The 16203-nt window shown below is 55.8% G+C and overlaps 1 protein-coding gene across 1 annotated transcript; it reads right to left on the reverse strand.

Annotated features, from left to right (window-relative positions):
• Nucleotides 1–10303: 10303 nt before the first annotated feature.
• UPK3BL2 (uroplakin 3B like 2) lies at nt 10304–15700 on the reverse strand. Its single transcript, XM_005892817.3, has 6 exons — nt 15280–15700; nt 12723–12875; nt 12394–12613; nt 11782–11858; nt 11430–11550; nt 10304–10576 (listed from the first exon to the last, which is right to left on the reverse strand). The coding sequence occupies exons 1-6, from the start codon at nt 15359–15361 to the stop codon at nt 10468–10470; spliced, it is 762 nt and encodes a 253-aa protein (XP_005892879.2). The 5' UTR covers nt 15362–15700; the 3' UTR covers nt 10304–10467.
• Nucleotides 15701–16203: the final 503 nt, after the last annotated feature.

Genomic DNA, 16203 nt, shown 5'->3' on the forward strand with positions numbered 1-16203 from the left:
CCGGGGAGGGCCCCTGGGGCACCCCGCATACCTGCCGGTTGGAGTGATGGGCCGTGAACTGTCCCCACCCCTGACACAGCTTGTCTTTCTCATTCTTCTTTTGGCTTCAATTTTGCCCTTTTCCCCTACTGAGCCCAGACCTGGAACAGAAGCCCATTTTCTGACTTTATCTTCTGTTTATTGGGAAATGGTCATGCCCATCTCCGGGCCAGCTCAGACGGCTTCCCCCCAGGAAGTGAGGGAGTTCCCATGGCTTATCAGAGTTAAAAATAGAGACAAGTGATGCAGTGAGAGGCAGAGAAAGGTAAGAGTGGGGGATACAGGGAGAGAGACAGAAAAACAGGGACAGAAGGGCAGGGATACAGCAGGTCCTCTGCCCTCATCTGTTCGTCCGTCCATCAGGCTGACGTCAGAGGCCCTGGGCCCCACTGGGTGTCGCTTCATGGCTCAAGGCCATTGTCCCTGAGTCTGTGTTCCCCAGGTTTGTGCACCTGAGAGCTGGAGTGCTGAGTGGGCTGACGCGGTCATTGTCACCCCACTGCCCCTGCTCCCGGAAACAGTGTCGGCGTCTCCGTCCCATGACAGCCTCCTCGTCGTCCCTGTGGAAGTCGAGCCCCTGCTGATGCAGGACTGGCCTTGAGGGCCGGGACTGGAGCTGGTGACTGCCTGTTGAGTGTAGGAGGGAATGAATGAGTGAATGAGTGAGCAAGCAGGGACTGAGTGACCCGAGGACCTTACCGCTCATCTCTTCCATCCTTTACATGCACGAGAGAACTGAGGGGTGTCAGACAGGGCACCAGGGCTGGGGCTGGGGCAGGACACTCCTCGGAGTGCCACGCAGGGCTCTCCCTGAGGGCAGGTCTCACAACACGGCTCTGGGGCTCACGCTCCCTCTCTGCTCTGTCAGGATCCCAGTCGGCAGCTCTATGGGCCAGCCACCCTGGCTCACGAGGCCTTCCCCTCCAGCCCAGTCCTGGACTCCCAGGCCCCAGAAGAGCCCAGGAAAGCCAGCCCAGGCACGGCTGAGGTTCCAGTGAGAGCCTGGGGTGGGGTTCAGGGTGTGTAGGGGGACACCCTACCCACACTGTGCTGGGCTCTCAACCACCCACAGCTGAGCTCTGGGCTCAGGAGCTGGCTGAGACTTCGTGGCCGGGCTGTGCCTATCACAGAAAGTGGTGCCTGTCCCTCGTTGGGGCCTATGGTCCAGGACAGCGGTTGATCGGGGTCTTCTCCAGAACTCGACTTGGGGGCTGGAGGCCCAGGGAACCACGAGGGGGTTGGGGGCCGGGGCACAGCTCTAGGTTTGGCTGTGGGGTGACGTGGTGGCCTGAGGTCCTCTGGGACATCCATCCGGTCAGAGGCAGCCAGGACCCCTGACCTTCCCGACTCAGGGGTCTGTCAGTTCCTGCAGATACCTGTCTGCACGCCCCTCGCCCTGGCCTCAGGCAGCCCTCCATCTAGGATAGGACTTTGTGGCCCCTTTCTCCAGTCTGGAGACCAAAGGTGGGGACGGGTCTGATTCCACAGGATTGGCACAAAGTCGGTCTGTGCCGCTTGGTGATGTTGTGATATAATAAGAACTGTATACTTGGTCTTTGTCCTGGCTCCTGGGACAGAGCTCTTAAAACTTTGGAATTTTCTGAGTGCCGGGGTGAGAGGAGCATATTTTGTTATGCATAAGGAGCCCCTGTCAACCATCCCTCAGTTTATGCTAATGAGGTGACTCTGGGTGGGCCCCTAGAGTGCTTTAAATTTTTTTTTTTTTTTTTTTTATCTTGGAGCTTGCAGGATCTTAGTTCTCAGACCAGGCATCCAACCCGCACCCTCAGCTGTGAAATCACAGAGCCCTAACCACTGGGTTTCCTTGGTGGCTCAGACTGGAAAGAATTCGCCTGCAATGTGGGAGACCTGGGTTCGATCCCTGGGTTGGAAAGATCCCCTGGAGGAGGGCATGGCAACCCACTCCAGTGTTCTTGCCTGGAGAATCCCATGGACAGAGGAGCCTGGTGGGCTGCAGTCCATGGGGTCCCAGAGAGTCGGACACGACTGAGCGCGCACAGGCACTGGAGCACCAGGGCAGCCCCCCTAGAGGGCTTTAGGATGGAAGCAACCGTGTGACCAAAGGCCTGGGAGTCTCGGCCCTACTCCCATCGACCACAGCGTCCAGACCCCCCTGCCCTCCAGCCGCATGATCAGAAGGCCAGAGGGGGAAGACCAGAGTATTTAACCCCTCTACCTACAGCCCCCTGTCCCTGCCGGGCAAACCCTTCCCGTGGCTCCTGCTCACTGGCCCTGGAAACCCCACCAGTCCTTCAGGGACAGGAGTGTTTATGGCCCCGTCGGTGCCCTGGGTCCCCTGGATCTGCTGCCCACACCCTTGTAAATGCTCGCATTTGCCCCATTAGACAGTGTGCCATCTGTTTCCTGCAGTGCCCGACCCATGCCGGGTGCTGGTGGAGAGCAGGGCCTCACAGTTACCCAGCTCAACCCTGGCTTTTACATAAGGGGGAAACTGAGGCCCACAGAGGGCAAGTGATCCGTCCAGGGTCACCCAGCCCCAGGGTCGGGGCTCATGGCTGCTCTGGAAAGGCCAAGGCTTTGCTCTGCAGAGGCTGGAATTCCGTGTGCCCCTCCCCTCCCAGCCCCGCCCAGGCTGGTCACGTGAGCATTTCCTCCCCACCAGGAGCCGGATGTGTCTGCAGAGGCTTAATAAACCCATTAGGGCTGTTTGCACCACCCGGACACACACCTGGGCACCCAGCCAGCGCCCTCTTCCCTGCCCGGTGCCCCGTAGCAAGGGGCGTCTCCTGGCCTCCTCGCTGTCCCTCACCCCACCCTCCAGCTGTCCCCACCCTGCCCACCCAGCAGTCACTGTGGCTTCTAGGCCTTTGTACGCTCGGTTGCTCCTGCCTGGGTCCCTTTCTTGGGGTCACCTGGCACAGTGTGGCCCCTTCTCCAGGAAGCCCTCTCCTCTGGCTCCCAGACCTCTGCGTTCCCTCCACCTCTTGTGCTGGCTGGTTGCCCTCTCCTGTTGAAGGAGGAAACAGACAGAACAGGCTCCATCTTGAAAGCAGGACTCCATCTTGGGCCGGACTGTGGACTTTGAGCTCTACGCGCAGTATCTATGGAAATGACATACCAACTGGAAAACCAGGCCCCCTGGATGGAAGAGCCCCAGGGCTTGTACCTAGACTCTCTGTTGCCTAAAAGAATACCTAATTATCTGTGTAACTGAATAGAATCATAAATTCTATTATGCTTACTGGGGTATGCTGCTGCTGCTAAGTCGAATCAGTTGTGTCCGACTCTGTGCAACCCCATAGACAACAGCCCACCAGGCTCCCCCGTCCCTGGGATTCTCCAGGCAAGAACACTGGAGTAGGTTGCCATTTCCTTCTCCAATGCATGAAAGTGGAAAGTGAAAGTGAAGTTGCTCAGTCGTGTCCGACTCTTAGCGACCCCATGGACTGCAGCCTACCAGGCTCCTCCATCCATGGGATTTCCCAGGCAAGAGTACTGGAGTTGGGTGCCATTGCCTCTCCAACTGGGGTATGACCACAGGCCTATTGATAATTGTCCGCTGTTAACTACCTAGGCTTAAGACATATGAATCAGGGTTAACTTTGATTGTATCTTTCTTTTCCTTTGTTCAGACTAGTTTCAGGGAATTTGGGGAGGTGGGTTTGGGCACGTACACTTAGGGTATATAAAGTTTTCACAAAAACTGGTCGGGGTCCTTGGCTAAGAGGAGACTTTGCCTTGGGCCCACCGGTGTAATAACCTGCACTCCACTATCTGCATTGTCCTTCTGAGTGAGTTTGTTTCCCAGAAAGCATGGCTACAACATTTGGTGCATGGGCTGGGAAACTCCTCACTTTGAGAAGACAAGTCCCATTTGGGACTACTCCGAGGCCTTGCGGCTCGAATCTTCTAGAGGGGGGAAGGCGCCTCACCCTTCTGGAAGGATTCTGCTTCTCAACTCCTGGACCTTTCATGTTAGCAGGTAGTGGATGGCAGCAGGGGAACTGAGTGCTCAGGTGAGGAGGAACCCACCCGGTAGGGTGGAAGAGGGGGCCTGATCACCCCCCTGGGAGGGATTAGAAGGGGCACAGACCCACAGGAGCCTGGAATAGGCAGGTGGCAGCGATTGCTTGGTACACAGGTTGATGAGCGTGTTAGGGCTTAGGAAGGAAATTTGTGAAGGTCATTTAGGAGGTGGTGTCCACGCCGTCTTGGGGAAAATTATTACCAAGCAATTGCCAGGGCATTTTTAGGAGAAGAAACTTGGTTTTTGTGTGCTCGTATTCTGCCCTCCCCAAGGAGGTGTCCCATCTGCTATGAAATTCTTGACCCCCTCGGAACTGTCAGGCTAGAAGGAGGGGGATATATAAGTGAGTACGAATTGGCTTTTCCAGAGACGGCCTGGGACATGGGATATTTAACCCATCTGTATTTTCATCCACACCTGATCAAGCCCACCAAGGCAGAATGGACTTTAAACGTTAAGGGAGAAACAGTCTTGGATCACGTGGTGTTCTGGTTTAGCTGTGCTGACCGGCAGGTGAAGACACGCCGATCCCCTTCTCCCTCTGGAATCTAGCAGGTAAGGCTCTTCTCACCCCAGTTAGGAAGGAGGCAGAATGGCAATTTAAGTGTCACTGAGTGGAAATATCAGAAGTACATAGGGTACCGAGAACTTTGTAGACAGAACAAAAAGGAAAAGTAGAAGATCTGAGAAGGTAAGCAAGATGAGGGGAAGTGATTCTAAGGCAAGCGTATTGGAGTGCATGATTAAACATTTTAACAAGGGATTAGGAGGAGACTCTGGGGTGAAGATGAAGCCTAACTGCCTCCACATACTCTGTGAGGTCGAATGGCCCCCTATGGGAGTAGGATGGCCACCAGAGGACACCATGAACTCAAAAATAGTGGAAGCAGTCTATACAGTAGTCACAGGAGAGCCAGGACACCCGGATCAACATCCATATACTGACTCATGGCTAGGGTTAGCTCAACACCCTCCTACTTGGACAAGGTTCTGTATCCAGAAGGGAAAGGGAAAAATATTAATGGCACAAAAATTGACTGATGATAAAAAACGAAATTCTACAGGATTTGGACGGGGATGACCTGACCCCTCCCCTATACTGGATAATGACGCGCCTGCCTCCCAGTGCTCTGCCAGGACCTGAGGCTGCCTTGATGCCCAATCCAGGACCAGGGGAAGTTCCTGCCCTGCTCTTCCACCAGCTCTCCCGGAGTTCGTAGAGCTGCCACCTTGGCAGGCTCCGATCCCATCGATGGAGACCTCTGGTCAATGCCCCCAGAATTCCACCTCAGATGGACCTCCTAGATTGTATCCACCTCTCCCGGTGAGTACTGATGGGAAGGGGGAAGAAAACACAGCCATTAGACAGAGGCTGCACTCCGCCAAGGAACAAGGGGAAAGAACCCCACTACAGATGCCCCTCAGAGGGTACAACAGCCTCCAGTTCAGGACGCATGGGGCACTACCGTCCGCCCCCTGTAGCCTATTATTATCAACCATTTTCCTCTACGGATATATTAAACTGACAGAGACACGCTCCACCATACTCGGGGGAGCCACAAGCCATGATTAGGCTAATGGAGACTATTTTTCAAACCCACCGCCCTACATAGGATGACATAATCCAACTACTAGGCTCCCTTTTCAGCACTGAGGACAGACACAGGATCCTAACTGAGGCCAGAAAATGGTTAAGAGAAGTGGCACCTGAGGGTACTGCAAGCCCGCAGCGGTGGGCAGAACGAGCCACCCTGAGGAGAGGCCCGACTGGGACTGTAACACAGAGGAGGGAGGGCCACCTGGGAGATAGCAGGTGGCCATTTTACAAGGTCTCAAATCAGGGGCCCGAAAAGCTATGAGTATCACAAAACCCTCTGAAGTGATTCAAAGGGAAAGCAAATCACCCTCTGAGTTCTGCAAAGGACTGTGCGAGGCCTATAGACTTTATACGCCAATAGACCCAGCCCCCAGAGAAGGTAATGGCACCCCACTCCAGCACTCTTGCCTGGAAAATCCCATGGATGGAGGAGCCTGGTGGGCTGCAGTCCATGAGGTCGCTAAGAGTTGGACACGACTGAGCGACTTCACTTTCACTTTTCACTTTCATGCATTGGAGAAGGAAATGGCAACCCACTCCAGTGTTCTTGCCTGGAGAATCCCAGGGATGGGGGGGCCTGGTGGGCTGCCGTCTATGGGGTCGCACAGAGTCAGACACGACTGAAGCGACCTAGCAGCAGCAGCAGCAGACCCAGCCAGAGGCTGCTGGGTCTGCAGCCTTTGTGTCTCTAGCCTACCCTGAAAATGTCAGATGGGGGGACACCAAGTGACTCATGAGTTTTTATACATCCCCGAATGCCTAGTAGCTTTGTTAGGAAGAGACTTGCTGTCTAAATTGGGGGCACAAGTGGCCTTTCCCCCAACGAAAGACCCCACTGTTCGAGTGGGCTCAACCACCTCTTTACTCTTCCTCTCAATAACCCCTCAAGATGAATGGAGGTTGCCCGATCTCCAGGAAGGGAAACCAGACGGGCTAAACAGTCAAGAGAGAGAGTTAACTCAACAATTCCCTGAGGTCTGGGTGGAAAACAACCCCCCCCCCCCCCGCCACCCCGCCCAGGCTTGCAAAACAAGTCCCACTGGTAATAGAACTCAGACCCGGAACAATTATGTCAGCATCCGCCTTGGGCCTGCAAGACCTTGCTAAGCCGTTGACCTTGCTAAGAGTGACCTTGTAGTCACTCTTTATGTGACTGAAAAGGGCAAGGTGGCTACGGGAGTGTTGTCCCAGACTATGGGGACATGGGACAGACCAGTGACTTATCTCTAATCAGCTGGACAGTGTTGCCACTGGGTGGCTGGGAGGCTTACAGGCAGTTGCTACAGTTGCCTTACTGGTCCGGGGGGCAGCCAAGCTGACTTTGGGCCACGATTCGTTCGTAAAAGTCCCGCATGAGGTCAACACTCTCCTGTGAGGGGACCCCCATAAATGGCTGTCGACATCCCGGATTACCCAATACCAGGGACTGTCATGTGAGAACCCCCGTGTTACTACTGAGCCTTGTCAGGCCCTGAATCCGGCCACTCACCTTCCTGTGGGAGAAGGTGGGCCCTCACACGATTGCAAGGAAATACGCCGGCAGGCCTGACTTGAGAGACCAGCCAATCCCGCACCCAGATTGGGTCCTGTACACCAAGGGCACCAGCCTGGTGAAACAAGGACTGACTGTCGGGATTTGCAGTAGTCATGGAAGAAACCATCGTTGAGGCTAGCTCTCTGCCATCACACTGGTCCGCTCAATGGGCCGAACTATATGCTCTAATCCAGGCCCTCCAGCTGTCAAAAGGTAAGAAGACAAACATTTACACAGACTCCAGGCATGCTTTTGCCGCACTACAGGGCTCTGTATAAGGAGAGAGGCCTTTGACAGTGAATGAAAAAGATATTAAAAATAAGGAAGAAATTAAGACCCTATTAGATGCTGCCTGGGAACCAGAAAGGGTTGCAGTCATACACTGCTGAGGACGTCAAAAAGAGGATACCCCCCGGGCTCAGGGAACAGACTGGCAGATAAGACCGCTAAACAAGCAGCCGAGGGCTTGGGGGTGACGAGTGAAGCCCCTATTAAAGCTCTCATACGGCGGAGCTACCTGAGCTAACGCTAGACTCTCCAAATACACCGAAGCCCAAAACCAACTAGCCAAAGCAGAAGGGGCCATCCAGACTGAAAAGGGATGGTGGGAATTGCCAAGTGGCAAATTATGGGTACCGGAGGAGCTGGCACCCACTCTGGTAAGCCAAACACACCAAGCGACCCACCTAGGGAGGGTGGAAGAGCTAATTTGAAAATATTTCTCGGTTCCCCGCCTCTCTTCCCTATGCAGGACAAAATCTCAGAACTGCACTGCCTGCTCACAGGTCAATGCTGCCTCTCGGCACAGACAGAAACCTCCAGGGATTCAGCTAAAAGGCATGCTGCCCTTTGAACACCTGGAAGTGGACTTCCCTGAAATGAAACCTCACCGACACCACCATTACCTGCTGGTCATATGTACGTTCTCGGGATGGGTAGAAGCTTTTCCTACCCCGACTGAAAGAGCATCAAAAGGAGCCCAGTGCCTGCTTAGGGAGATAGTTCCCAGATTTGGATTTCCTACCAGCATTGGATCAAACAATGGCCCGGCTTTCGTAGCTGATTTAGTATAACAAGTAAGCAAAACTTTAAACATCAAGTGGAAATTACATACAGCATATAGGCCCCAGAGTTCTGGGACGGTGGACGGAACCAGCCGGACACTTAAAGAGACACTCTCCAAGTGGATCTTAGAGACTGACGGTTCCTGGGTGGACTTGTTTCTGACGGCTCTGCTCAGACTCAGGATGACCCCACAGTCCCATGGCTCTTCTCCGTACAAAACTGTGTATGGGAGGCCCCCTCCCATAATAAAACAGGTGTCAACAAATTTGCCTCAGGTAAGGGGAGATGAGATTTCACAGCAGATGGAACAACTGGGTAAGGAAATAAATCAGGTAACTAAGTTTGTACAAGTAAGGGTGCATTCCCCCTTGGGGAACAGATTCACGAATTTGTGCCTGGTGATCAGGTGTGGGTCAAGGACTGGAAACACGACTCCTTGGCCCCGCACTGGAAGGGTCCATATACTGTCGTTCTAAGCAGCCCCACTGCAGTTAAAGCTGCAGGCGTCACTCCCTGGAGCCTCCACATGAGGGTGAAAAGAGCATACCACGAGACCCAGAGGACGCCGAGCGGACTACACAACAGGACCCCACTGATCCCCGTGAAACCAAGATCATCTTAAAGAAGAAACAGAGGTGAACTCTACAATCAACTGCTGCTACAAGGATTTGCTGGTATCATCTTGAGACTAACTATCTTGAGACTAACCCTTTCAGTACAGAGAGGGACCTGAGCTATAATTAACGTTGAATGTTGTGTATATATTCCTGATTTATCTGGCTATATGTCAGCCACCCTAGATGACATGAAAGGTCAGGTAAAAGTTATGTCTGATGATAATCTTCCTTGTTGGACTTTGGTCCTATCTTGGGTGAAGAGTGATGGGTGGAAAACTATATTTCCCATTGTTATAGTTGCCTTGATAGTTCTGCTTTGTGGACCCTTTATTTTACAATGTATTATGAACTTTGTAACTCAAAGATTGATGTCGTTCTCCCAGATTGGAGGTCGGAGAGTCAGGGTGCAATATATCCCTATGAATGATGCTCATACTATGAGTTAAGAGCATCAAGAGAGGGGAATGAAGGAGGAAACAGACAGAACAGGCTCCACCTTGAAAGCAGGAGTCCATCTTGGGCCGGACTGTGGACTTTGAGCTCTATGCCCAGTATCTGTGGAAACGACAAACCAACAGGAAAACCAGGCCCCCCCACCCCTGGATGAAAGAGCCCCAGAGCTCATACCTAGACTCTCTGTTGCCTAAAAGAACACCCTAATTATCTGTGTAACCAAATAGAATAAATTCTATCATGCTTATTGGGGTATGACCACAGGCCTATTGATAATTGTTCCCTGTTAACTACCTAGGCTTAAGGCATATGAATCAGGGTTAACTTTGATTATACTTTCTTTTCCTTTGTTCAGACTAGTTTCAGGGAATTTGGGGAGGTGGGTTTGGGCACATAAACCTAGGGTATATAAGGTTTTCAGAAAAACTGGTCAGGGTCCTTGGCTAAGAGGAGACTCTGCCCTGGGCCCGCAGGTGTAATAAACTGCACTCCACTATCTGCATTGTCCTTCTGAGTGAGTTTGTTTCCCGGAACGCGTGGCTACAACACTGTCCCCCACGGCGCTGAGCGACGCGAGGACAGAGCCCCGCCTGGGTCATCTCGGCCCAGAGTAGAGTGGATGACGACAGACGCTCGGTGTCCTGCATGGGGTTTGGGCCCCCAGTCTGAACCCAGGCATCTCCAAGGAGTTACAGCTTCTCACACACTCCCGCGCCCCCACCCAGAGTGAGCACAGGAGTGGGGGTGAAGCCTAGAAGCTCTAAGTCCTCCAGCCAGGAGGAGAGGCCACAGAGAGGAGGCTGCGGGGGAGGGACGGCATGTGCCCACAGGGCAGGTGGGCCTCACTAGACCTAACGGGGTCACTGGATTCATCCTCGCTGCCCGGATGGCTCGGCTGGCCTAGAACCCCTGGGTTGCCCCCCTGATGCTGTGTCCTTCTGAGAGGGGCTGGGACAGGCACGCAGGGAGACCAACAGATGTTCATGACCCAGCCATTCAGGGAGCTGTTGGGGACATTTATTCCTCAAAGCGGCAGGCCCAAGCTTTGGGCTAAGGATACCCTCCCCTCCCCCTTAGTTAGAAACGCTCTCTCCTCGGGCTCTGAAGCAGCAGGGTGGGCCCCCAGCCTGCACCAGGGGCCCCCTGGAGGCCCTCAGGAGCCCCCCACAGCTGAAGGCCTGGACATGTGGTGGGTGTCATATTTTCTCACGAACACCAGCTCCCCTGGGCCGGAGATGGGCGTGCTCCCGCAGGTGTCGTACCTGGGGGGCGTGGAGGGGAGGGGAGAGACAGAGAGGATGGTGAATGGACAGCCCGATTGAAATCTGATGGCCATGGCTTAGAGCCTGGAGTGCTGTGTCCCTAAATCTGAGAAAACGCAGCTCTGTCTCCCCCCTCTTTGTCACGACCCCGCCCCCATGGTCTCCTCCACTCCCCACACGCAGGACGCCTCCACAACAGCATCTGCGTTTCCCCTGATCAAAACCGGCCACTGGCTCTCTCTGGCCTTCAGGATACAGCTCAGCCTTGAATCAAGGGCCAGGCCTTGGTGGCAACTCTTCTGCCCCCAGACCCTCCCCACTTGCTTCCCTCCCCCTCCTCTCCAAATTCTCTTTAGGGATCAGACGTCTCTTTCCTCTAGGAAGCCTTGTGGACATCGCTTTCCCCACCAGGCCCCCGCATCTGAGTTCTAAATGAAGCCTTGAGCACTCAAGTCAAAGCTCAGCGCTTAGAGGAAAAACAATTCACCGCCATCCGCCTGGACCGTCTGCTCTGTGCCCCCACGTGCAATTCTAGCTCTTGCCACCAGGGGGCAGATGGTGTCCGCTCAGAAAATGTGGCCCCACCCACCGGCTCCACCCATCAGCGGGTGTCAGGCAGGCAGAGGGACGAGGGAAACAGGGGTCAATGCGCCCACAAGCACACATACTGGCTCTAGAACGCTGGGGATCCCTTGATCAATAACTGTTACCCCTGTTTGGCCTTCAGGGAAAACCTCTCCTGCAGAGCTAGCAATGGGGAGCAGGGTTGGAGGCCTGGATCGAGGGGAAGGGAAGAGGCGGCCCAGGTCAGGGACCCCACCCTCCCAGGGGAGCCTCGACCCTGTCCACGTACCAGGTGAAGATGAGCAGGGCGAGGAGGGCAGCGAGGAGGACGGCCAGCAGGACGGACAGGATGGCAATGATGACCACAATGCCTGCGGTCTGGGGCCCTGGGGCAGCCTGGAGCACCTCGGCTGAGGACGCCAGGGGGTGCCACAGGTGGGTAGGGCAGGAAGGGAGGAAAGAGATCCGACCTGAGAAGAGGGACCTGGAACAGCCCCCAGACCAACAGCCTCCCAGCCCAGCCGGGAAAGAATGGGGCGGGGGCACAGGCTGGGAGAGGGGCTCTGACAGACTAGGGGCTGGCCCGTTCCTCCCAGCCCACCCCCAGGCCTCGTGTTGGCCCTGCACACCTGGCCGCATACCTTGCTGCAGGCGGGTCTCACTGGACCACTCTGTCTCAGCCATGGGTCCCCTGTCACTCATCACCAGGAACTTCACTCTGAACAGGAGATCCAGCATTGGGGGTGCGAGTCCCGGGGACCTGAAACCCTCCCACCCTGGTGCCTGTCAGTCTGTCTCCCTGACTCCCAGGACCTGGGAGGAACAGCCTGGAGCTGAAAGTGCAGCCTTAGAGTCCACCGGAAGGGGCTCTGATCCCAGTCGTGACTGTCTCCGCTGTGCGGCCTTGGGTGCATGGCCTGCCCTTTCTGGGACCCTCAGTGTTCTCACCTGGGACAGTGAGTGGAGTGGGCTAGGTCCCCCAGCACAGAACATCAGTGAATCAAGCCCTGAGTGAGATGAGATGGGGCCCACTCTGACTGGATGGGGAGACCCCGCCCATGTGGTCCAGGTGGCCCATGGGGTGGGGGCTCGAGCTGGGGGCGGGGCCTCTGCTCAAGAAGACTAGACAATTCACCGCGGCCTCCCTGGTCCCCTCCTGCCATTGGCAGAACTGGAGCCACGCTCCCAGGCACCCGGGCTCAGGCCTGGACACAGGCAGGAGCCGTCCACCCCCGCCCCGGCCCAGCGCTCACCGGTAGGGGCCGGGGCCCGGAAGTGGGCGGTTGCAGCCTCTTGTCCTCGGGGAGCAGCGGGTATCGTTGCCGACGCGCAGGACCCGGAGCTGGTTGCTGGGCGGGCCGCCGGGGTAGAGAGCCCGGCTGGCCCTCAGTGTGAGGTAGTAGCCCCGCTGGGGGAAGTCGGCAGGGACCGGGGTGTCCTCCACCTTCTGTGGAGCCGTGAACTTCTGCGTGGCTGAAGGTGGCACGGACGGTCAGACGGTGGGGGCGGCCACATCCACCTACCCCCTGGTCCCCCCAGGCTCACTTCACAGAGCGAAAAGCAAGGCCCAGGCAGCACCCACCGTTGCTGTGGGCCACCACTAGCCAGATGGCGTCAGAGTCGGAGATGCTGGGGTGGCTGAACGGGCCCCGCGGCTGCTCCAGCGTGAAGGTGGACTGGGTGAGCCTCCCTGCCAGGGTGGCACTCGAGAGCTGGGGCACGTAGCTGATGCGCTCTGGGCCGGGTGGGGGCAGAGAAAAGAGACTCAACACGATGACCAACTCCTCATAGTCTAGTCTGGAGGCTCACGGTCCGGGAAGCCCCAGTCTGAGGGGGCAGTTAGGGCTTTTCCTGGGGGTTCTAATCAGGCATTAATCAGGAGGGCTTCTTGGCATCCAGCCCCTGGCCCCTGCCTTGGGAGCCTATTAGGGGTGGGCACCATTGGCGGTCAGGGGGAAGCCTTGCCCCCTGCAGTCACCAGGGTCTCAGTGAAGTACAGGGCAGATGGAGGTTCCAGAGGCTCCTCCCCAAGCTGCATAGTCAGTTGTGAGAGAGGCATCTTAGGTCTTGCTGGGGTGAGACTCAGATTTGGGGAAGCCTAAAGAAGCACAAGCTGGAATCAAGATTGCCGGGAGAAATATCAATAACCTCAGATATGCAGAGGATACCACCCTTATGACACAAAGTGAAGAGGAAGTAAAAAGCCTCTTGATGAAAGTGAAAGAGGAGAGTGAAAAAGTTGGCTTAAAACTCAACATTCAGAAAACTAAGATCATGGCATCTGGTCCCATCACTTCATGGGAAATAGATGGGGAAAGAGTGTCAGACTTTATTTTTTTGGGCTCCAAAATCTCTGCAGATGGTGACTGCAGCCATGAAATGAAAAGACACTTACTCCTTGGAAGGAAAGTTATGACCACCCTAGATAGCATATTGAAAAGCAGAGACATTGCTTTGCCAAGAAAGGTCCGTCTAGTCAAGGCTATGGTTTTTCCAGTGGTCATGTATGGTTGTGAGAGTCGGACTGTGAAGAAAGCTGAGCGCCGAAGAATCAATGCTTTTGAACTGTGGTGTTGGAGAAGACTCTTGAGAGTCTGTTGGACTGCAAGGACATCCAACCAGTCCATTCTAAAGGAGATCAGTCCTGGGTGTTCTTTGGAAGGAATGATGCTAAAGCTGAAACTCCAGTTCTTTGGCCACCTCATGCGAAGAGTTGACTCATTGGAAAAGACTGATGCTGGGAGGGATTGGGGGCAGGAGGAGAAGGGGACGACAGAGGATGAGATGGCTGGATGGCATCACTGACTTGATGGACATGAGTTTGAGTGAACTCCGGGAGTTGGTGATGGACAGGGAGGCCTGGCGTGCATTCATGGGGTCGCAAAGAGTCGGACACGACTGAGCAACTGAACTTAACTGAGCCCAAGCCTGAACCCTAGGCTGGACTCTGACAGAGCCCAGTGACCTTGAGCTCTGACACTCTCCGGGCCTCAGTTTACCCACCTCTCGAGTCTCCCCAGCTCCACCCACATGGTCCAGGTTGGTTGGTTTGATGGGAGGCGTGAATGGCTTGGTGGGGGGGTGGTGGTGACACAGGAAGACCCCAGGCCCAGACGTGGGGACGGGTCCTGGCTCAGAGCGGGGGGTGACCTCTCCTCACCTAGAGCTCTGCACCTCCCGCCCACCTCAGACTCCCTCCCCTTTGGGAACCTGTCCCCTTCTCAGCCTCCCACAGCCCTGTCCAGCCTTCAGGCTCTGCTCAGAGAGCTCAGAACCCCTACTTCCTCTCCGGGCCCCCTGAGGTCAGAGCTCCCCCTCCCTCCAGCCCCAATTGCTGGAGAGCTGCAGAAAGATGAGATGGGCTAGGGAAGTTTCCAGAACCCTCTTCCTCTTTTGGTTCAGTTCAGTTCAATCTGATTCATTTCTATTAAATTCAGCTAAGCGCCAAAGGTTCAGGGCTAGAACCTCCCCTCTCAGAGCTCCCGGCTCTAACACTGAGGCCCAGGGCACCCTGCATACAGCAGGTACTTAATGTTCGTGCTTAACAGAGGAGAAAGGCGCAGAGCAGCAGCAATGGGGGTTGGGGGCTGTATCTCTAAGTTCTTCCAGTTGAAGAGCCTGACAGTGAACTATGCCTGTCGCTCCCTTGCAGAGCTTCCTTTTGGAGTGTTATCCTTAAAGACTTCTTTAATTTTTTTTAATTAAAAAAAAATGTTGGGGGGCCATGCTTGCAGGATCTTAGTTCCCCACCCACCCCCTGCAGTGGAGGCACATATTCTTAACCACTGGACCGGCAGGGAAGTCCCTGAAGTCCTCTTTAAACCTTTCCTGGGGACATGGAGGAGGGGAAGGAGGGAAGCCACTTGGTGACAACTGGGCTCAGGAGACAGGGGACGAGAAGCCCAGAGAGGCAGGAAGCGCTCCTTGCTCCCCTGTCTTGGGGGGCGGGGGCACAGGTGTCTGCCTCGTGCCCTCTTCTGGTGGGCTGTCTCCCCTGACCCATCTGGGACCCAGCCCCAGACTCAGGACTCAGACGCAGGAGGCAGCTGGGGGAGGTGGGCTCTGTCTTCCGGAAGCCTGAAGCGTGGTGGGCACCATCCCCTCCTCACCCCACCCACCCTGCCCCGACCCTCACTCACCCAGGCTCATCCCCATCTGGAGGCAGGCCAGCAGCAGCAACAGTGCCATCAGCAGCGGAGACTGTCCCCTGCCAAGCCCCATGGCCAGAACAAGCGTCCAACCGTCTGTGTGTCCAAGGGTCTGTCCGCAGCATCCAGAGCCCCAGAGGCTCCGCTCCCTGTGCTGGGATGGGGCGGCCGCTTCTGGCACCTCCTGCTGCCCCTCCCAGGTGCCCCCTTCTCTCAGACAACTGGTTGGACAGGTTTAGGGGCTGAATCTGTTGGCCCTAAGGATTTGGCATCGCCAGGGAGGGGTCTGAACAGAATAATTAGCTGTGCTGCCAGACCAGCCCGGGCACCCAGCCCCGACTCCAGGAGGGCCTGGCCAGGGAGGGGCCCCGGGAGGGGGCGGCAGCCCTGGGATCCAGGCAGCCCCAGTGGCAGTTCTGCCAGGCCCTGTGGAATCTCCTCATCCAAACAGTTCTCCAACCTGGCACCCAGGGCTCCCCATGGGCACCCTGTGCGGAAGGGAGTAATCCTCATTTCCTGGATGAGGCACAGAAAGCGGAAAGGGGGGCTTGTCTAAGATCACCCAGCCAGCTGGGGCAGACCCCAGAATTGGAGGATCACCCCCAAGGCAAGCCTGGGGGCATTCAGGGCACTCCCTGCTGCCTGGTCCCCGGGAGGGGGCTCCCCACGGCCCCCCTGTGCGGAAGGCGGTAATCTTCATTTCCTGGATGAGGTACAGAAAGAGGAAGGGGGCTTGTCTAAGATTGCTGGGGCAGACCCCAGAACTGGAAGATCTCCCCCGCAAGGCAAGCCTAGGGTGACTCCCTGCTGCCCTCCTGCAGCCTCGCCCTGGGAGGGGCTCCCCCACATCACCCTCCCTCCTCTCCTTATCCAGGTGACCTCCTCTCTCCTTCCTCCATCTCTGGCCACTGCCAG

Source organism: Bos mutus, chromosome 25 (assembly GCF_027580195.1).
Source record: "Bos mutus isolate GX-2022 chromosome 25, NWIPB_WYAK_1.1, whole genome shotgun sequence".
Lineage (NCBI taxonomy): Eukaryota > Metazoa > Chordata > Mammalia > Artiodactyla > Bovidae > Bos > Bos mutus.